This window comes from Neomonachus schauinslandi, chromosome 7 (genome assembly GCF_002201575.2).
Source record: "Neomonachus schauinslandi chromosome 7, ASM220157v2, whole genome shotgun sequence".
NCBI lineage: Eukaryota > Metazoa > Chordata > Mammalia > Carnivora > Phocidae > Neomonachus > Neomonachus schauinslandi.
In genome coordinates, this window is record NC_058409.1 from 117,427,893 (window position 1) to 117,451,106 (window position 23,214).

A 23,214-nucleotide genomic window follows, 5' to 3' on the forward strand; every position below is an offset into this window, starting at 1 on the left:
CATGACCTAAGCTGAAGGCAGACGCTTAACTGACTCAACTGCCCAGGTGTTCCACAAAGTCTTTCATTATAATTTTTCCCTTTAGGTTGAGGTCGGTGTAGCCTCTTTGTGGTCTAAAAACAAACTCAGTGAGATTGTGTTCTGGTTTAAGGAGGTAAATGGATAGTTACAATGAAGATGAATAACAAAAAGTTCTGTATATCAGTGTAAACAACAGACTCGGGCTAGACCAGTGACAGGGCCAAATGGCAAACAAAATGCACATTTTCAATAAAGGGATTAGAAGTTGATGGTAAGTCTTGAAACATGGCCTACGGGATCTCAGTTGGCTCCCCAGCCCTTCCCGTCTGTGTGTCGTGGGCACATTGACCCGAGAAAGTAGCAGCAGCCAAATGCCTCTCAAGTCAGCATCAGCCCCCTTTGCTCAAAGGTTATATGGATTTCAGCATTGGACCTCACCAAGCACCCCAGAGATACCAAACTTTCATGAACATGAATAGTAAGCTAACTAAGCTGGTGAATTCTGGCAACACAAGGTAAAGTGGGAGTCAGGCTGGGGAAAAGCAATGGAAGAAAGATGGCAGTGGAGATGGGTAGAATCTAGATAAAAATTTTAAAAGAACAAATATACTGTCAAACATCCATGTCTTTGAGATTCTGACAGCTAGTTAAACAAACTCCTGAAAGGGCTTTAGAGCTTAGAACTGGAACTGTAGCCTTTGAGATGCCCTATTTGAAGTCCCTTTAACATTAAAAGAAAAAATCTGGTTGTCTGCCCATACGGTAAGCATCTTCCACACATTTATTAGGGAGCAACTTGTCTCTTTTTAATGAAGCCAAAGGAGTTTCTAATTGGTTAAGCAGAGTTGCACAGTTTCTGCTGAGGAGAGAAAAATGTTAAGGATTAGAAACATTCTCTCCACTGCTGGGATGGTAGACCTATGAAGCTTGCATGGACTCAGCTACAGGTCTCCAGTCTCAGAGGAAACAGTACCCTCTGTGGAAACCAGGACCTTTTGAATGACTGAAGAGTCCCACCTTCAGGCCAAGTGCTGAAAGGCAGGGTAGCTAGTTGTATCAGATGTTTGAGAACTACATGTGATGGAGAGTGAGCCTGTGTGTGTGTGTGTGTGTCAGGGTTTTAACTACTGAAATTTATCTCACTGTGATGGAAAAAAACAACAAAGTCGAGTCTGGACTAAGGGATGCATCTTCAAATTTAGCAGACTCTTACACACTTACCTCTAACTGTAATTTGATTATTTCACTTTGTTTTTCCTTTTCTTGAGTTCTTAACTTTGCATTTAACTCTGAAATTTCCACGTCCTTTTTCTCTATTAGTTCTTTATGCTTTTCTTCATTTGACTCAACTGAACAAAAGTAAATAAAATTAATTCATCTTAATGTTTCAAAAATCTTATAAACTTGTATATCTTTAGCATTTTAAACAATCCACAAGAAAGTAAATTTTATTAATAAAAATATTTCAGAAACCATTTATATGCAGGGTAGGTTTTATATATTTTTGACAAGCCCTTACAAAATTCTTGAAACACAAAAATTACCCGTGAAGTGCTTTTGAACAAATAAACTGATTTGTATTCTTAAACATCAATTTTATATTATATATACATATATATATATAATAGAGAGAGAATAAATAGGAGACTTAGTAGTTAAAGAGGGACACAAAGCTTGGGTTCCTAGGTACAGAGGACTCCAAATTACTGGATGATTTTAGAGCTACATCAAACCCCTGCTAAACTCTATTCCACATGACTGGGCATCTGTCATATTCACACCCCATCTCTAGGCTTCGTCAAATTTCCTCTTTTCTCAACTTTCTTATTCCTATTAATGACACCATGTCATTCAGGATGGGAGCCTCAAGGGAATTTCCAACTTTAGGGAGAAAAGAGTCAATTCATCCACAAGCCCCGCCAATAAGGGCTCTCCATCCAAGACCAATTCACTACTTACTTAGTTTCAAGCTCACTTGGACTCTGTGTCCAGGCTCTCAATCACAAGTCCCTACATCCTATACACTGTTGCCCGGTTAGTCTTCCTAAAGCATACCTCTAAGTATGGCCATCACCTTCTCAGAAACCTTTAATCACTTCCCATTTTTTATCCTACAATTCAAGGGGTCAAAGAATCCAGCTCTAGCCACAGTTTTTGGCTTTCCTCTTGCTAACCTTCCCATATGGCACAAAGAAAAGGTAGGAGATGGACTATTATTCCCTAAAATGTCCTATGTCTCCCCCTCTATTTGTCTTGGCTTCTATTTTCTCTCTGCTGAGAGACTCTTTTTCCCATCTTCCCCAGTGAATCTGAGCCATATTCATTCTTTGGGATCAGGGCCTCATACTTAACAGTGTTAAAGGACAGAATTAGTAATTTTGATAAAGTTCAATTTAGAATTTTTTTCCTTTATTGTTTGTGCTTTTTAATTCTTTCCAAGAAGTTGTGGCTAACTCAAGTTCACAAAGATTATCTTCTATGCTTTCTTTTTTTTTTTTTTAAAGATTTTATTTATTTATTTGAGAGCGAGAGCGAGAGAGAGAGAATGAGAGAGAGAACACGAGAGGGGGTAGGGTCAGAGGGAGAAGCAGACTCCCCGCCGAGCAGGGAGCCCAATGTGGGACTCGATCCCGGGACCCCAGGATCATGACCTGAGCCGAAGGCAGTTGCTTAACCAACTGAGTCACCCAGGCGCCCTCTTCTATGCTTTCTTATAGCAGTTTGTAGATGTAGGTTTATATTCTGACTTACCATTTCCAGTAAATTTTTGCATATATTGTACATAAGTATGAGCCCATACTAAGAAAAGTTTCTATTACTTTCATGAAACCAGTTAACTCTCAACATAAGTTCATGAGACCTGCTTTAGTGAGGGAAGAAAATCTCATTACTGAAATAATATTCCATATGCAGACCATATAAATATCAAAGCTATTAATTATACATTTCACTGTAATCTTATAAGGACATTACCTGTTTCATATTAAAAAATGGTAATTACAAAAACCATAAATCCAGTTTAGAAATGTCGTAATTTATTTCACATAAATATATAGAAAGGTACAAAACTTTAAAATGCATCAAGGCAATGTTCATTCAAGAAAACTGGCAATTACTGAAAAAAGTTTATACATGCACTTAAATTATTTTATGATGTCTTAGAATTTATTAAGTTAAAAATAAAAAACTTACTTTTTTCCTGCATATCCTGATGAAGTTTCCTTATTTCTATCTTATGTCCCTCCTCTTTGATTTTCATTTCACTCATAAGTTTGGCAATATTATTCTTATATTCCTAAAGATTAAAATATATATTCATTCCTCAATTACATATGTGACACATACAACCTTCCATTAATTAGAAAGGTGAAGTTCTCCAAGTTTATGTTAATTTTTAATAGTAATCATATCTAGAGGGGAAAGATATTGCTTATCACTTGAATAATCAGCTTTGAGAAGGATCAGTTTCTGGTCCAAGGAGAGAGAGACCATCTAGAGACAACATCTTCTTATCTCTGCTTCCTGAATACTCATCAGCAGTGTTTAACATATCATAGATGCTCAAAATATTTTGTTAATTGTTAATGAATAAATGCCATGATAGCATTAAAATATGTCTATTAAAGCCAAAGCTATACTTTAGAGCCAATAGTAAGTTCTGTTCGATAACTGGCAAGCTTAATGTAACATAGGATGAATCCTTTGAATGTGGCCTGAAGTTCTATTTCTGAAAATTATATATACATCCCTAATTCCCAGAAGGAGGTTAAGTACTACCCATGGTAAGGGTTAGCTTTATGAGAAGGAGGCTAGAGAAGGATGAATTTGGGAGTTGAGAAGTTCTCACCAGGTGCCTGTGATTGGTTTCTTAGGTTGCTGAAGCATAGAAGTGATTATTGTGCTAATGTGTTGGAAGAGAAAGCCCCTAAAGATAAAATTTACAATTTTTCCAGAGAGATGTTTCTACATAAAGAAACCACTCACAGGCCTAAGATGTAGGCAGGAAAAAGGAAAGCAGCAAGAATAAAAGTAAAAGAGGATACTAAGAAAGCTACATTAATGAAGGCAAGAGGTTCAAGAAAAGCTTCTAAACTAAACATCATAAAAGCAGGGACTTGGTTTTTACTTACCATTGTATCCTCAACTCCCAGTGTATATCTCTGGATAATATTTGTTGAATGAATAAGAGTGCCAACACGAATTATTTAAGTCAAAAGTTCCTAGCCTAGGCCCAGTAAATGGGCTTTTGTAGATCCATTAACTTTTTGGAATTGTATGAAAATTAGACATATATATATATATATATATATATATATATATATATATATGTGCATGTGTACTATTGAGCATTTTGCTCAGAAAGTGTTCACAGCTTTCAACAGATATTCAGTGGTATTGAAGAGGTTAGGTGTCCATAATTAAACATGGAGGTACATGTGCCGAGATTATATAAGTTCAAGGGGAGATAGTGTGAATACCTACTTGTGCTACTCAACCCGCCTGGCAACTTGTAGGAATGGCCAAACTATCTAACCATTGGCTGTGATTAAAGCTTGGCAGGTGAATATAAAGGTGAATCTCATAATTGTCACTTTTCACATGCATGTATCTAGATTTCTAGATGGGCAACTACAGAGTGGCTTTCCTAAACTACTCCTGACTCAACTAAGCATTTGCTGCTCTGAGAAACCACAAGAGACAAGTCTGTGTATGTTTTCATTCCCCATTGATTTTTTTTTTTAAAGATTTTATTTATTTATTTGAGAGAGAGAGAATGAGAGACAGAGAGCATGAGAGGGAGGAGGGTCAGAGGGAGAAGCAGACTCCCTGCCGAGCAGGGAGCCCGATGTGGGACTCAATCCCGGGACTCCAGGATCATGACCTGAGCCGAAGGCAGTCGCTTAACCAACTGAGCCACCCAGGTGCCCTCCCCATTGATTTTGCCGCGTGAAGATGCCATCACTGAAGTGGAAAGCGTCCATTAATTTGGAAAGACAGGATTTTCACTCCAGCCTCTAGGCATAAAGGTTATTTTATTTTATTTTATTTATTTATTTATTTTTAAAGATTTTATTTATTTATTTGAGAGAGAGAATGAGATAGAGAGAGCATGAGAGTCGGGAGGGTCAGAGGGAGAAGCAGACTCCCTGCCGAGCAGGGAGCCCGATGCGGGACTCGATCCCGGGACTCCAGGATCATGACCTGAGCCGAAGGCAGTCGCTTAACCAACTGAGCCACCCAGGCACCCCATAAAGGTTATTTTAATATGTGGGCTTGGGCCTGGCTGTACCACACTAGGTTCTTCTCCCCAACTTTAGCCTGTGTCAGCTCTGAGGAGTCCAATTCTTTTCTCTTTCTAAGGGGACCAAGTCCCAACAAATTATTCTTGGTTGCCTTCTTTTCATTTGCCTTCTGGGAACTTTAAATTGCGAGGGAAAACCCCCATGTTGTGTTTTGTTTTTATAAAATTTAAGGATCCTCTGTATACACGTTACAAAACCTCTTCCAGTCTTACAAATAAGGCCATTGAGTACCTCCTGAGTGTTTTCCTAGAGAGTGGTTCTCCATATGTTTTGGATGTGCCTGGACATTTTGTACTAGAGACTTCTCATTGGATTGAGGTCATCTTTAGTTTGCTTTGAACAGCTGCTAATTAAGAACTTCTGAATCTTGGATTATGGTATTTTCTCTTTAATTTCCACCCCTTTGAAAACTCCTAAAGTATCCTAGGCAAAGCAATATTCTATGGTTTGACATTTTAGAAGAGAAAGAAGGCAAACATTTCTCCCCCTTCTCTCTCTGCCCCAATTATACCCTAACTTATATATATATATATATGTATAGTTGAGCTTTAGAGGCAAATATGGAAAGAATGGGAAAGAAGAAAAGAAAGGGATAAAAGAAAGGAAAAATAAAGGGTGGGATATATTCCAGAGATATTTAAATTATCTCAAGTGTGGGACCAGATTGAATTTGGAAATGATCCTTCAAGTTGAAGTTCTAAGTTTGATAAAGATCCAATTTGAGTTTTGGAAACCTTAGGTGTGGCAGAGTTTGACATACTGGCTCCTGGGAGATGAGAAAAAAATTATCATAATACACCTCCCAAAGGGCAGTGGGAACTGACATTTACTGAGCACTTTTTATGTTTAGGTACTGTGTTATCTGTTTTATAATTGCTGCCGTATGTTGTTCCCATGGAAGAAAAGAAAAAGTAGCAGAGGGTATGGTAGCCTTTGGGAGATAAATAATTGGTGATCCACATAAAATCCTCCTTTCATTTGGATGATGCAATAAAAGTACACAGATTACTCAAGTCAGAAAGATTAATGATTCATTTATTTTATAATAAAAAAATTTTTAAGTTCTAATTAACAGAGTATACTCTAGGTTTGCCTGTCTGGCTCCGTCAGTGGAGAGTGTGATTCTTCATCTCAGGGTTGTGGGTTCGAGCCCCATGTTGGGTGTAGAGATTACTTAAAAATAAAGTCTTTGAAAAAAATAGAGTATACTCTAGAGTAAAAATTCTATTAACATAATTTAAAATATGTAAATATGTAGCAAAATAGTTGCATTTCTTTTTGGTGGAAAGAAAACGTAAGGCAAGTGATATACGAGTGCATTATAGTCTGCAAAGAGACTAGAGTCATTCAAATTGTTATTTCTTTAAAGATTTTTATTCGTTAAAAATTCTGGCACACATATACACATACTTATTTCCTCTCCAAATTTTGGCTGTATTCATTAATGAGAACAACCCCCCTTTTCTTCTCATTTGAGAAGACAGATGGTCTACAGGCATTTGATTGAATATAAAAATATATAAACTCACCTGTTCATGAGATTTCAACTTTTCTTTCATAAGATCAGCATTTCTTTTTAGTTGTTCATTTTCACCTGTGTAAAAATCACCAGAGGGCATCCTAGTACATAGTACTTTTTAATTAATATGGGAAAATATTTAACATTTCAAGTTTCCATTCATGAATGCTTTCAATACATACATACAGCCTCTATTGCACATGAGGCTCTGTGCATAGCACTGGGAATGTTAAAGAAAATTGTAGCTCTTCAAAGAAAAGCCTGATGGTAAAACAGATGTGGAAGTAGTTACGATGTGCTATGATAATTGCTCGATAATGGCAGGATGTCTGAAAGACCATGGGAACCTGTGGAAGAAAAGCCTCAGTCGGCTTGAAGTCAGGAAAGGATTTACCGAGGAGGAGCCATTGGCAATGAGACTTAAATGATAAGGGTTACTCCGTGCTGAAGGGAGGCATTTCACATACAGAAAACTGTACAGAAGCCTACGGGTTCGAGTGAGGATAGCATGTTTGGGAAAATTACAATTCAAGTACAGTATTGTTGGAGTGTAAACCGTGAGGAGGAGGTACTAAATAGGTGGAAGCCATATCCTAATAGGAGGTGGACATATTCTGTATGAATGACTTTATATTTTATTTTCTAGGTTACGGAGTCAAAGAATTTTGAACAGTGAAGTGAAATGATTAGTTACAGGTTAAAAAAATTATCTGGCAGTGTAAAGGATGAATGGGAGGGTTTTGATCCTAGAGAAATTGGTATCAGTAAAAATAGATCAAGTAAGAAATAACAGGAGCCTAAATTAGATCAGTGGCAGTAGGACATAAAAGGAAAATAAAGATAATTATTTAGATAGTAAGATGGCAAGATTACCAGGAGACTTAGTGACTGAATGGATAGCAGAGGCAAAAAAGAAAGGGGAACCTTCGCTTTGTAGGTTGGGTAATTTGTTTGGGTAATTGAAAAATGTTCATCGGTTTGGGAAAAATTAAAGGAGGACGATTTTAGGAGTGAAATGATGAGTGTAGGTCTTTACTATGCTAAATTTGATTGCTTGAGATATCCAAGGAATATTTCTTTTTTTTTTTTTTAAAGATTTTATTTATTTATTCATAAGAGAGAGAGAGGCAGAGGGAGAAGCAGGCTCCCCGCCGAGCAGGGAGCCCGATGCGGGACTCGATCCCAGGACCCTGGGATCACGACCTGAGCCGAAGGCAGACGCTTAACCATCTGAGCCACCCAGGCGCCCTCCAGGGAATATTTCTGGTAGGCTGAGAAACATTTAGAAGTGGCCAAAGAAGAGTATCCTGTAAGGAGACTGAGAAGTGTCCAGAGATGCAGGAGAGAGTGGTGATAAGAAGAGAGAGGTTAAAGGGGTCATAATCAGTGGCAATAAACACAATAAAAAGATCAAGCGAAAGCACTTCAAGTCTGAAAACTTTGGGAAATGCCCAATTATTGTAAGTTGAAGACTGCGTGAAGATGAGGACTATGTGAAGATGAGGAAATGGATAGTGAGTACAGGCCATTCCTTTGAGGTTTGATTGTAAAAGGAAAGAGTGAGGGCAATTGGAGGGAATAAATCCAAAGTCAAGGAAACATTGTTTTCTTGTTTGTTTAAGAGATGGGAGAGATCTGAGTTGTTTAAATGCTGAAGGAATGGACAGCGGAAAGAGAGAAATGAAAAACAGAGAAGAAGGGACAATTGAAGACGCAATACTCCAGAAGAGAGATAAGAGTTAAACCCAAGTGGAGGAATTAACTTTGGATAGGAAGAAGGATTTTTTTTTTTTAAGTGAAGGAGGAAGGTAGTAAGGATATGTCCAGGTATGTATATATTTAGAAAGGGTGCAGTGGGAAGAAGAGGTAGTAGGTTATAAGAATGAGTTAGTTTATGAGATTGTGTTGTAGATGATTTCCATATCTGTAGGCTCATGATGTTGGATGAAATAACTTTTATTGTCTATTCCGTCTATGCTTCCGTATTGAGAAAGGGGAAATTTAGTTTTAAACTTGAATAAATAGGACTATTTTGATTGCTCATTCAAAGCACCAAAAGAGATTGATAGCTTTGAAGTTTTTGGATAAAAGATTATGGAGAATGTAATTATTAATGATATTTAGGCCATTTTATGTGTGGAATTTTTTAAGTTTGCCTTTTTAGGAAACCCTAGTATTTTCCCAGCATTAAGTGTCTGCCTTCGGCTCAGGTTGTGATCCTGGAATCCCTGGATGGATCGGGATCATTGGATCATCGGGCTCCCTGCTCAGCGGGGAGGCTGCTTCTCCCTCTGCTCCTCCCCGCACCTTGTGTTCTCTCTCTCCCTCAAATAAATAAAAATCTATAAAAAAGAACGAGGTAGTTTATGTCTGACAGCTTTCATTTTTTTTTCAGTGAAATAGAAAGTAAAATAAGTTGAAAAAGAAAGAAACATTTTGACAAACTGATTCTAAATAATACAGAACTGGATTACTGTTACCCAGGTCTAGTGTCTGATTCAGCCTTGTCACTGGTCCCAGTTAATCACTGAACTCAAGCCCTGGCCTCTATTTCACAATGGTTTTGAATTACAGTCTTGGTGCCGTGCCTACTCTTGGCCTAATTTTAGCTTTGAGCACCTTTTATGTCTGGCTTAGGTGCAGATCCTGGCTCTGTTTTGAACCCTCATCACACACTATATCCGAAGGGGCTCTTTCCTGGTCTAGGTATATCTGCTTTTCCTTAAAACACCTAGAACGTAACAAGAATGAGTAGAGAAAATTGTCAAGCACTGCTCCTTCTTCATCATCTGGTGTCAGGAGATGGCTTTGGTTATATATAAAAAGATGTTGACTATGGTAGGTCTGAAACAGTAGGGCAAATTAAAGATGCAAAACCGTATTTTAATACATTTCATTTCATTGTTTAAGTTTTAGTGAAAAGTTTGAAAAGCGAGGATAAATGAAGGGTATAATTGAAACTGAGATTTATAAATTAATGTGTGTCTGTAATGTATGATTTTTTACCAGTAACCTTCAGTAACTGTAGCATTATAAGTAAGCAGATGTATGGTTGGATTGATCCATTTTGAGGATTAGTCTAACTGGTATTAGAAAAGGTAAGGAAAATAAAACCATTCCCAAAAGAGAAGATAAATGATGTTCTAAGCTAGATATCTAAGCTAAAAAGGGAGGAAGGTTTTATCTTACAGCAGTATTATTGAGAGCATAGTTATATTTACTTAATGTCTTTTCATGTAAAACTTAAACAATGAAATGAAATGTATTAAAATACGGTTTTGCATCTTTAATTTGCCCTACTGTTTCAGACCTACCATAGTCAACATCTTTTTATATATAACCAAAGCCATCTCCTGACACCAGATGATGAAGAAGGAGCAGTGCTTGACAATTTTCTCTACTCATTCTTGTTACGTTCTAGGTGTTTTAAGGAAAAGCAGATATACCTAGACCAGGAAAGAGCCCCTTCGGATATAGTGTGTGATGAGGGTTCAACACAGAGCCAGGATCTGCACCTAAGCCAGACATAAAAGGTGCTCAAAGCTAAAATTAGGCCAAGAGTAGGCACGGCACCAAGACTGTAATTCAAAACCATTGTGAAATAGAGGCCAGGGCTTGAGTTCAGTGATTAACTGGGACCAGTGACAAGGCTGAATCAGACACTAGACCTGGGTAACAGTAATCCAGTTCTGTATTATTTAGAATCAGTTTGTCAATATCCACAAATAACTTGCCAGAATTTTGATTGGGATCACACTGAATTTATACATCAAGTTGGGAAAAACTGACATCTTGACAATATTGAGTCTTCCTATCTGTGAAAATGGACCATTTCTCCATTTATTTAGTTCTTTTTTGATTTATTTCATCAGAGTTTTATAGTTTTCCTTATATAGATCATGTACATATTTTGTTATATGTATACCTAAATATTTCATTTTGGGGCTGTCAATGTAAATAGTATTGTGTTTTTAATTTCAAATTTCACTTGTGCATTGCTGGTATATAAGAAAGCAATTGACTTTTGTATATGAACCTTGTATATTGCAACCTTGCTATAATTGGTTACTCTAGGTTTTTCTTTTCTTTTCTTTTTTTTCAAATATTTTGGATTTTCGACATAGATGATCATGTCATCTATGAAGAAAGACAGTCTTATTTCTTCCTTCCCAATCTGTATACCTCTTATTTCCTTTTCTTGTCTTATTAACTAGAACTTTTAGTTCAATGTTGAAAAGGAGTGGTGGGAGAGGTTATCTTTGCCTTATTCTTGATCTTAGTGGGAAGCCCCTAATTTCTTACCACTAAGTATGGTGTTAGCTGTAGACTTTTATAGATTTTTTTTTAAATCAAGTTGAGTACATTTTCTCTATTCCTAGTTTACAGCGATTTTTTTTTTAAATCATGAATGGTGTTGGATTTTGTCAAATAATTTTTCTGCATCTACTAATATGATCATCTTTTCAGTTGTTGGTGTTCTGGATTAAATTAATGGATTTTTAAATGCTGAACCAGTCTTGCATACTTGAGATAAATCCCACTTTGTTGTAGTAATAAGCCTACCAAAGCATTCTTCATTTCTGTTACAGTGTTTTTGATCTCTAGCATTCCTTTTTGTTTCTTTCTTAGGATTTCCATTTTTCTTACTTACATTGCCAATATGTTCTTGCATGCTGTCTGCTTGATCCATTACAGTACTTAGCATATTAATTATAGTTTTTAAATTCCCAGTTGTTTTTAAATTCCCAACATCTCTGCCATGTCTACATAACATGGGTCTGCATGACAGACTCTTGCTCTGTCTCTACAAATTGTGTGGAGTTTTTTTGCCTTTTATTTGGGCTAATATAATAGAGAGTCTGGGTTCACCCTAACTTTTTTTTTTTAATTTAAATTCAACCAGCCAACACATAGTACATCATTTGTTTCAGATGTAGTGTTGAACAATTCATCAATTGCGTGTAACACCCAGTTCTCATCACAGCACGTGCCCACTCCCATTCCAATTGGATTTTCAAAGCATGGGGACACAATAGTCATGTAACCTGATAGTGGTGAAATGTGTCTTGTTAGTAGAATGTCTGTATTTTAGAATTAGGAAACTGGAGAGTTTAGAGAATTTTGATCTCTATAATAATAAAGGAGTTTTACTTTCTGTTATTCAGTTTTATATGATTTTCAAGTTGAAGGGTTTTTGTTTGTTTTTGTTTTGTTTTTGTCACAGTAATTAAGGGCTAGGAGCTGCCTAAAAAACTTTGTGCTAACTAGGCAACTAATACCTCATGTATCTATTAGAAATGCTGTAGCATCCACTACTGAAAGATGAAAGAAAAGGTATTTGATGTTTTCTAATTTATAAAAGTATACTTGCTTGTCTTAGTAAGTGAAGCACCTGTAAAGGGAAGCTAACCATCTCTACACACCTTCCCTGACCACTTACTTCACCGAAGTTATCAATGTTAGCAGCCTGATCTGTATTTCTTCCCTACTTTTCTCCCAGGTTATATAATTATTTATAAACATATCACACATTTGTACTGGTTTTATTTATTTTTACCAATATAAAATTATACTATATGTATTACTTTGCAAAAAACATGTCCTAAAAATGGACATTCCTTCAAGTCTGCAATTTTTTATGCATATATCTACATACATTTTTATAGTTTTATATAAATAGGATCATATCAAACACTCTGAGCTACTTTTAGGACACTCTTCCCTTCTCTTTCTTTCTGCCTTCTTCCTCTCCCTCTTTTCTCCTTCTTTCTCCTACTCCCACATCCCTGGTGTAATTGTGTTTCCTTATCAGCTTTTCCCCTTGCACTTAACCTCTGGATCATACATATGCATACACATACACATTTCCATAATTTTATTCATATCTTTTACCCATTTAAAAATTCTTTTTTATCCCTGCTGGTCAATTTGTAGAGCTCGTTGTATATTGTAGATATAAATTACATAGGGGGAGGAAAAGAAAAATAAAATAAGATGAAAACAGAAAGGGAGGCAAACCATGAGACTCTCAACTGAAGGGTTGCTGGAGGGGAGGTGGGGGGGTGAGGTAATTGGGTGATGGGCAATAGGGGGGCACTTGATGTAATGAGCACTATGTGTTATATGCAACTGATGAATCACTAAATTCTACCCCTGAAACTAATAATACACTATATGTTATCTAAGTTGAATTTAAATAAAAAAATTAAAAAAACTACATTGGTATTTGAAAACACTTTTTCAAATAAATTACTTTTTTTTTTTACTTTTGTGTGACAAAATAACATGTAAGTTGTTTTATTTTTATTTGTACTTTTTTTTTTTTTTAAAGATTTACTTATTTTAGAGAGAGAGAGAGAGAGATAGCAGAGAGGAGGGGCAGAGGGAGAGGTCAAGAGAAGCTCAAGCAGACTGCATGCTGAGTTCAGAGCCTGATGGCGGGCTTGATCTCAAGACCATGAGATCATGCCCTGAGCTGAAACCAAGAGTTGGAGGCTTAACTGACTGTGCCACCCAGGCACCTCTGTTGTGTACTTTTATTGTGTTGTTGTTAAGAAAGTTCGGTCTTTTTTTTTTTCTCTTTATATAGTATCTGAGGTTTTCAGATTGGTTAAGAGGACACCCCACAGCTCCAGGTTGTATCCTGCATACAGATAATGTTATATCTTGAATTTTCTTTTAAGTTTTTATGGTTCTTTTTTACACTGCAGCTTTATCCATCTGGAATTTATTTTTAATGTGGTGGGAAAGAGTCCAACTTTCTTTTCTTCCAGATGGAAAGCTAGTTGTGCTAGTACCATATGTTAAAATGCCATTCTCTTTCCAATAAATTGAAATATTTCTTGTGTCATATATTACACTGACAAATATTGGGGCCTGTTTCTTTTTTAAATCATTTTTTTAAAGATTTTATTTATTTATTTGAGAGAGAGAGAATGAGAGACAGAGAGCATGAGAGGGAGGAGGGTCAGAGGGAGAAGCAGACTCCCTGCCGAGCAGGGAGCCCGATGCGGGACTCGATCCTGGGACTCCAGGATCATGACCTGAGCCGAAGGCAGTCGCTTAACCAACTGAGCCACCCAGGTTGGGGCCTGTTTCTAGAATCTAGTTCTCTATTCTTTCTGGGGATGTCTTTTTCAGTTTTTATGCCAATACCATATTGATTTCATTACAGCAGTTTCAGGGCATGTTGTTACCTGGTAACAAAACTCTCCCTCCTCCACATTCTTCTTATTTTTCAGTTTTCTTATTTGTTTCTTCTGTCAAATGAGCTTTAAGATTATTTTATACAATCTCTCCCATCCCCAATTGAGAATTTTAATTAAAATGGCACTAAATGTGTATATTAATTTGAGGACAACTGACATTTTATTTTATTTTTTATTTATTTATTTATTTTTAAAGATTTTATTTATTTGACAGAGAGAGAGACAGCGAGAGCAGGAACACAAGCAGGGGGAGTGGGAGAGGGAGAAGTAGGCTTCCCGCTGAGCAGGGAGCCCGATGTGGGACTCGATCCCGGGACCCCGGGATCATGACCTGAGCCGAAGGCAGATGCTTAACGACTGAGCCACCTAGGCGCCCAGGACAACTGACATTTTAATGATAAGAAATCTTCCCTCTGCCAGAAAAACTGATCAACCCATCTAAATGTTAAACTACTTGCATCTTATCTGACTTAGGCACATCTATAATTATGCTAAATAGAACCACAGAACTTATCTGTGAACTAAAGCCACCTACTGAAGAAATAGCTAACTTCCTTAATACTTTATATTACATTTCAGTTGGCTCTATGTTGGCTTTTATTTGTAGTACAAACAACATATGATTATTGTTGGCACTGTTGTTTTTTCATCATCCTACCAGAGCGAGATAGCACAAGCTGAGTGAAGGACAGAGGGAGAAGCAGGCTCTCCGCTGAGCAGGGAGCCTGATATGGGACTCGATCCCAGGACCCTGGGATCATGACCTGAACCAAAGGCAGACACTTAACCAACTGAGCCACCCAGGTGCCCCTACGTTAGATTTCCAAACACAGATTCCCACTCTGGCTACTTCTTTAAGGTGTAAGGCTGCTCTGGCTGGAGTATCTGTAAATTCCAATAGCATTTTGCATCATTGTAGAGTCCTCCTGGTCCTGATATTTGACAAATAATCTTTCTCTGGCCTAGGCAAAATTCATTTTATTCTCTTGGACTCTAATAATTTTGTGATATATTTTTCTAAAATTAGTTATTCTCCTTTGGTATTGAACTGGGAGGTCCTTAAGTGTACATTGTCTTTGTATTCATTATACAATTACAGTGATTTGGCTTTTTTTTTTTTTAATATCATTGATGATTAGATTGCTTAGCTTTGTAATAATTTCATTCCATAATGAGCTAGATATTTTTACATTAAATTTCCTTACATGGTTGCCTGAATAAAGGCTGTGTTGATTTAAACTGGAACTGTCCTCCAGCAGCATTTACTCAGATCCTGGAAAAGTTTTTGTCTTTTAATTAACTGAGTGTTTTTATTTTATTATTTTTTAATTGGAAATTAATAGTTATATAACTGTCTGAATTGTTCTTTGTCTTATTTTGTTTTGCCTTGGTTTCTAGAAGATTTAGAATTAACTTTTGTGCTATATTGAAGCAACTACCTCTAGATTAGGCTTCTGATCAAAGTATTTTCCTAACTCTCTTCTTATTCATTATTGGCAGGGCTAGCGTTATGGGTGTGCAATCTGTGCAGCTGCATGGGGCCCTGAACTCAGAAGGGTGCTATCCTTGCTTCTGCCTTCAATGTCTTGACATTCTTAATAATTTTGTCTTTGAACTTCTTACTAATTTTGTCTTTGCACTTACATTTTTAAGTAAATTCCAGTGGGACAATGGAGCATGCATGCGAGCAGAGAAGGTAAGAGCAATATCCATGTCTACTCCTCCTTGCCACTACATTCGTACACTTCATTTGCAATGCCCCACGAGCACAGAATTCTAGTGCACTCAGGATGCCTGGGAACTCAGCAAAACTCAAAGGTACAAGGACAAGATAAACATGGTCCATTTACAACTAAGTAAGCAAGGGTCCTTATTTTCTTTTGAACTAGAACTTGCTTCAAATTCAGAAAGAAAGCAATAGCATTCTAAGAAATATGAATGACCATGCCACTCTATCATATCCTTTCTCAATTCTGTTATTTCCCTCTTTTAAACATCTAATTATGTTAAAAAGGATGACATAAAAGGAAAGAGAAGGATAGGAAAATTCACAGTTTCTTTTCCTTTTAGTCCTTCTTCGTTCATCAGGAAGTGAAGGTAGAGAGTATTGGTAGAATGTGCAGGTATCAAGAAGTAAAATGAATAATAAATGGTTTAGGTAGTTTTGTGCAGCATTTTCACTATGGTGGTAAGAATGAAACAGATATGCATCTACAAGCTATGAAGTATTAATTGGGTGCTTTTGTGTATTGTGTATCTTTGAATTCAAAACTGGCTTGTACAATATAAAGATGAACGGTAATATTTATGTTCCTAATTAAAAATTTTTATTCTTTTTTACTTAAAGAAACATTAACAAAAGTACAAAACACTGGTAAATTGAGAGAGACCACAGAAGAAAGAAAAAAGCTCTATATTTTAGAAACTTTAATGTTACTTTTCCCCACCTTTTGCACATTGGGCCCCACATTTTCATTTTTGTGTGGAGCCCTGCAAATTATGTAGTTAGCCGTTTATGGGTTTTATTTTTAGCTTTCTTTTAATGTGCCTTCAGTAAATTTCTTTTGGAAGGAGGCAATTTTTAAATAATGAAGATTCTGAAGTATATACTCATAGCAGATCATTTCTCCATATGGAATGTGCTTATATGAATGTAGCATTTTTCCAAGGATATACTAGAAGCTAACATGTTAAATTATTGTATGTTGAAAGAAGTATTTATACATTTTTCAAACTCCTTTAATTTTTATTTATTTATTTATTTAAAAAATCTTATTTATTTGACAGAGAGAGACACAGTGATAGAGGGAACACAAGCAGGGGGAGTGGGAGAGGGAGAAGCAGGCTTCCTGCTGAGCAGGGTGCCCAATGTGGGGCTTGATCCCAGGACCCTGGGATCATGACCTGAGCCGAAGGAAGACACTTAACGACTGAGCCACCCAGGTGCCCCTCAAACTACTTTTAAATTGAGCAATGCTTTTTTCTTTAGGAGTAAACTAATCATTGATTAGCTTACTTTCTTAGATAATTCTTTTATAGAATACACTCAACCATGGCTATTGTCCTTTTAAAAACATTCTAATCAGTGATCAATTTTGATTATCATTTTCCTTACTACGATTGATTGATTTTGTATAGTAAAGTTATAGTATACATAACAGTATCCTTCTGGAAACCTACCCTGATAGAGTATAAGGGCCTAAATAAATTCAAGTTACTCAGGTTTAGTTCAGACAGGGAAAAAAAGCAATATTAAATTGCAAGAAATTATCTAGAGATAATTGGCAAAAATAAGCTTGAATTCTACTGGTTTTAGAAGTGCTCTGTGTTTGCAGCTGATTTCATGTGTCTCTCTTCTCCATGACACCTTGCCCATGTATTTGAATTCTTAAATTCCTGAGTCCTCTTCTAATCAACAAAAATCTCTGAATCTTGTTTTCTTTGCCCTGGTAGTAACTAACCATAAGTTAGATAGCGGAATGACACTATCTTTCATACAATGAATTATGGGGGTTCTCCTAAACTAGCATGTAAGATAATATACAGTAATATAATATAGGAAAAATCACTATCATTTGATATATTGTGATGAATCATACTCTATTTCTAAAGACCCATGTCCATGCTCTAAACTCCAAACATACATTACTTCAAAGACAGACTATTCTATCCGTGAAAAGACTGTATCCTTGACTATTGGTCAATATTTGGTATCTTTTTTTTTTTTAAAAGATTTTATTTATTTGACAGAGAGAGACACAGCAAGAGAGGGAACACAAGCAGGGGGAGTGGGAGAGGGAGAAGTAGGCTTCCCGCGGAGCAGGGAGCCCGATGCGGGGCTCGATCCCAGGACCCTGGGATCATGACCTGAGCCGAAGGCAGACGCTTAACGACTGAGCCACCCAGGCGCCCCTGGTATCTTTTTTACAAAAAATAATTACAATTCAGTAATGAATATATTAAACATTAACTTTCTGGGGCTTCAAAATAACTTTAATTTCTGGTAGATGTTTTATTTGCACAAAATCCTGTGAACAGTTAAATACCATTCGAATCCTAGAATAAGAGAACTCTAAGGATTATGAACATTCACAATTTAGGTGTATTTCGTCACAGAGAAGGGGAAAGTTGTTTTGAACCATCAGCATTCAGATGGGAAAATGAAAGCCCAAACCAGGTGTGGGATGGGATTCAAATGTGAAAAAAGTGAGCAGACTGCTAGAGCCAAGAAAAGTGAAAACCTATGGGATATAAGGGGATCAGAAGTCTGCAGGACTCAGCCAAAAGAAAAGGCATTGGAGATGGTGTTGTTTCCCATTTATTACCCTCCTTGATCTTCGGAACAGCTTTTAGTGGTGTATCGCCAGGAAAATGAATCCTTTCTGTACTGCAGATGCTGTATGACAGTGTAAACGTGAAGTCTGCTAATATAATTTTTATATTTGTTTAATCAACACTTGAAGAAATATTTTAAGGTAAAACAATGGGACGGGGAGTAAGAACTAATGGTAATTCTTAAGGATAAATCTCAATTAGAACATTATAAAGACAGGGGCGCCTGGGTGGCTCAGTTGGTTAAGCGTCTGCCTTTGGCTCAGGTCGTGATCCCAGGTTCCTGGGATTGAGTCCCACATCGGGCTCCCTCCTCATGGGGAGTCTGCTTCTTCCTCTCCCTCTGCCTCTCCCCTGCTTGTGCACTCTCTCCCTCTCTCTCTCAAATGAATAAATAAAATCTTAAAAAAAAGAACATTATAAAGACAATAAGGAATAATATGCCAAAGCAAATAAATGGTGTGTAAGATCATTATTATTCTTTCCTTCCATATATAAAGTACTTTCTTTATCATAAAAATAGAGGACTAAAACGAAAAATTCTTATTTGATGTGAGTCGTATATTGGGAGGGACTTTGAAGACAATTTCATCTAATCTCCAATATAGTAGAGGAAAATCCCATAAACACTGCATTGTAGCTACATCAGAACAGGACAAAACACTTGGTTGCTTTGTCCATTTTGTCAATGAACAGGCACATTGGGTTAGCATGACTAGCAAAAATAAGGTAAGCTGAAGATGTTGGCTTCATTTACACAAACATAGCCTCATTTATGATAAAAAATTAAATAGCAAACTATCACTGCAGTTTGAATAGTATCTTCATCATGTAACTACCAGTAAATGACTACCCTTCAAAACTGAACCCAAGGTCTTTAAAGACCAAAAGTACTCCCAAGAATAAATATATTTCTAAACTTTTGAAAGTAATAAAGAGAATTATTATGATTGATTATAAAACATCCCCTGATGTCCCTGTCAGAATAAGACTGAATTGTCCTGTTCAGCATGGTATTTCTTATTTCATAATAATTTAGGAAAGTATGATTTGGTAATAAGGAGTTTTGCCATTAGCTGATGAATTTAACAAGACCAGATGAAAAGAAATTTACTGTGAATGATGTAAAAACTCTATTTTTAAAGGTACTCAAATATAACATATTTTTAAAGATTTTTTTCTAACTTACCTTTCAAATCATGTTGAGATTCAATGGTCTGTTGTAGCCCTTTTATCATATTATGAAGAGTAGCACATTCTAAAATATGAAAGACATATTTATCTGAAAATTATTTGCTTTCATTTTGGAACTATTGTCTCAAAGTTGAAAGACTTAAAATACTTAATTGACAATTATGAGATCTTAATAAAGCAACCAGCTATCTCAAAGTAAATAATATAATAAGTACTTTTAATTACCCTTTAAGTCAAATGCATTCTGGGATTTGGTCATGAGTTTTCTATGCACAATAAATTCAGCATTGGAGGGATCCCCAGCTCCATGTGCTTCAGCAATATTTGCTGTAGAAGGAAGGTATACTTGGACATGTTCGGGGGCCTTCACCGTAAGCATTTATGCCCTGTCATGTGAATATAAGCTTTCAATATACTCTTGGTTATAACTAGCAATAGCTAAACCTTTGGTGGGTAGCAATAGGGATGGAAACTTCTGTAATTCAAACAGTCCACTTGGCTGTAAGCTCCAGGTATCAGTTTTGTTCACCATTTCTCCCTAGTATTTAGAGTAGTCATGGTCCATACCAGGCACTCCATAAATATTTGTTGAGTGATTGATCGATAGACAGGCAATATTATAGTAAACTGAAGCAAGAAAGCGGTAAGTGGAAAAGCTCTGGCCTGAAAATAACATATGTTATATTGTTATTCTAAGTGCTTTGCAAATATTGAATAAGTTAGCCCTCCTAACCCTATGAGGTAGGTCCTAGTAGTTGCCTCATTTTATATATGAGGAAATGGACACACAGAAGTTTAGTAAATTGCCCAAGGTCACACTTATAACTAGTAAGTGGTAGAGCTACAACCTGAACCCCACCAGTCCTATGACTTACTACCTTACTACCACAAAGAAGACTAGCTCAGGAGTGTCCTCTAGAGTAAAGAGTAGGTTGGAGGCCCTGGAAAGAGGGCAGAGTCAGAGAAAGGCTCTTTTTGATAGTTATTGCTATTGCATTTTTACTAGAAGTTTAGGGGGCACAGGTTGCACTAGTTTAAGTTTACAATTACACTAGCTAAATATATAGTGATGAAAAGTCCACAAAAGAATAACTTAGTATCTTTAAAATATTAAAACTTTAAAGTTTAAGGACAATTTCAACTTTTTTTTTTTGTAGGACAATTTCACCTTTATGTGCATGGCTTAACAACTAATAAATATTGAGTCTTACTCTCTTTCATTCAGTTTTAGAGGCCCAAGATGGATATTCAGATGGATATGCACTAATATGGCATACTGACTGGCTTCCATTATAGTTGGGCATCTGTTTTGATGGTTAAATATTAAATACCATATTTGTATCTAATAATAAAAAGATATCTAGGTATAATAATAATAATACCATTTATTGTGTGTTCATTCTGCCAGGCATTATGTTAAGTGCATTATAAACATTACCCCAATTAGTATTCACAATGACACTTAGAGGTTGGTATTATTGGCCTGATTTTACAAAGGGAGGCAGTTGTCCATAGAGGTTTGGTTACTTGCCCAGGATTCCAGAGTTAGTAAATGGAAGGTATGGACTCAAACATGTTTTCCCCATTTCAAATCCTACTGTTAATCTTCTATTCAATACTTCCTCAGGAATTATAGGATATGCTGATGAAACCATGAAACTTGGAGTCTGAGGGACTAGAATAGAGTTTCCTTTTTCACTCTCTAGCTATGACACCCTATTTGAATTTTATATTCTCCATCTGCAAAATAAAAGTATGGGTAATACCCATCCTCCCTCACATATAAGACTATTCTCATATATATGACTGTTCTGACAACCAAATGAGGAAACAATACTTTCTAAATTTACTCACACATATTCAACATTGTTATTGTTTTTTATTTCTCTCCTCTACCTCTCAGCAATTTGTATATATCTCTTCCGTCCATTTCTCACATTTCATTTTAGTTATTCGTGGCCTCTCCCACTAGATGGTGAACTCTTTCAGGTAAAGATCATATCTTATTAATTTTGATATTTCTTGCACCTAACATGGTGACTATTTCATAGGCGTTCGATAGTATTTTTATTTACTGACTAAAGGAAAGAACTAATATTGTGAGGGGAGAATGCAAAACTCTGTCTTTCAATTAGAGGTCCTGCACTGAGTCTCCATGTACTTTCTTCAACTAAAGAAAGTATTTTGTAGAAGTTAAAAGCTTTATGCAGATATCAGGTTCTACTATTGTGGTTTTTCACTCCTCCATGTATCCCCTCTACCATCCCTCCCATCTGCTCAAAGTGTCCACCATCCTCCATTTTTTTCTCTTTTGGTATTCCCCAGTAATGGAATGATGGTTAAATCACATTTGACTTTGCTTACTTCATATGTTGCTATGTTAGTTGCTACAATTAGAAAATTAAGGGAGTGCCTTTCTGGCTCAGTTGGTGGAGCATGCGACTCTTGATCTCAGGGTTGTAAGTGTGAGCCCCACCATGAGTATAGAGATTACTTAATATCTTAAAAAAAGTTAAGGAGGCATAGACTCTGCCATCACTTCTCTTTGTGTCTTTTAGAGGAATAAATCCAGCAATTTATGAACTATGGTAGCTAAAGTTATCTCAGTACCGTTGACCCTTGAGTAACTTGGGGGTCAGAGGTGCTGACTCCTGTGCAGTTGAAAATCTGAGTGTAACTTTTGACTCTTCAAAAACTTAACTACCAGAGCACCTGGCTGGCTCAGTTTGTAGAGCATGTGACTCTTGATCTCGGGGTCCTGAGTTTGAGCCCCAGATTGGATGTAGAGTTTACTTAAAAAAAAAAATAAAGTTCAAAAACTTTACTAATAGCCGACGGTTGGCCGGAACCTTACTGATCACATAAAGTCCATTAACACGTATTTTGTGTTATGTATTATAGCCTTATTCTTACAATAAAATAAGGCTAGGGAAAAGAAAATGTTACTAGGAAAATCACAAGGAAGAGAAAATATCTTTCCAGTATTGCACTGTATTTATGAAAAAGCATGCACATATAAGTGGATTCATGCAGTTCAAACCTGTGTTGTTCAAGGGCCAACTATAATCAGCAAATTGAAAACAGAGCCCTGAAACTGAAAGTATACTGATTTTTAAAAAATGTGTGTTTTCAAAATATGAACACGAGGTGGCTCTCTCAACACTGCTTTTTTTCCCAAAGGAAACTGGCTCAATAAAAAAATTGTTCATAAGGTGGAATATCATTCATTATTTTAGAATAATGGCTTTTAATTCTCTTTGCAAACCTTTACCCACATCATTTCTGTTGGATTTTACAATGAATACTATCCTATCCAATTCTTCTAAAAGTTAGAGTTCAGAATATTAAGCTACTTCTTATACTGTATAATTGAGTAAATAAGTGGTTATTTTGAGCTCAAATTTAGGCTCTACCATTAACTAGCAATTTGAACATTAACATCTGTTTCACAAAGCACTTGGAAATGTTGAATACAATTATGTATGAAAAGGATTTTTTTTTTTTTTTTTTTTTTAGTACTTGGCCCTCAATACTAATATTGCTATCATCTTAAACTGGCACAGAAATTCTTCATCTGGTATCAAATGTAGAAAATACAACATCATGGTCTCGCTCTTTATTGTTGAAGAAATCCAAT

General features: G+C 36.3%; 1 protein-coding gene across 1 annotated transcript in view; it reads right to left on the bottom strand.

The window, feature by feature from the left end:
- The window catches only part of CCDC152 (coiled-coil domain containing 152), a 29,826-nt gene that overhangs the window by 1,711 nt on the left and 4,901 nt on the right, over positions 1 to 23,214 (bottom strand). Inside the window, exons 3-6 of the mRNA XM_021695325.1 lie at positions 19,573 to 19,641; positions 6,854 to 6,918; positions 3,214 to 3,316; positions 1,243 to 1,370 (exon numbers count right to left, since the gene is read on the bottom strand). Coding sequence (XP_021551000.1) covers positions 1,243 to 1,370; positions 3,214 to 3,316; positions 6,854 to 6,918; positions 19,573 to 19,641 — 365 coding nt within the window. The remainder of the gene's footprint in view (positions 1 to 1,242; positions 1,371 to 3,213; positions 3,317 to 6,853; positions 6,919 to 19,572; positions 19,642 to 23,214) is intronic.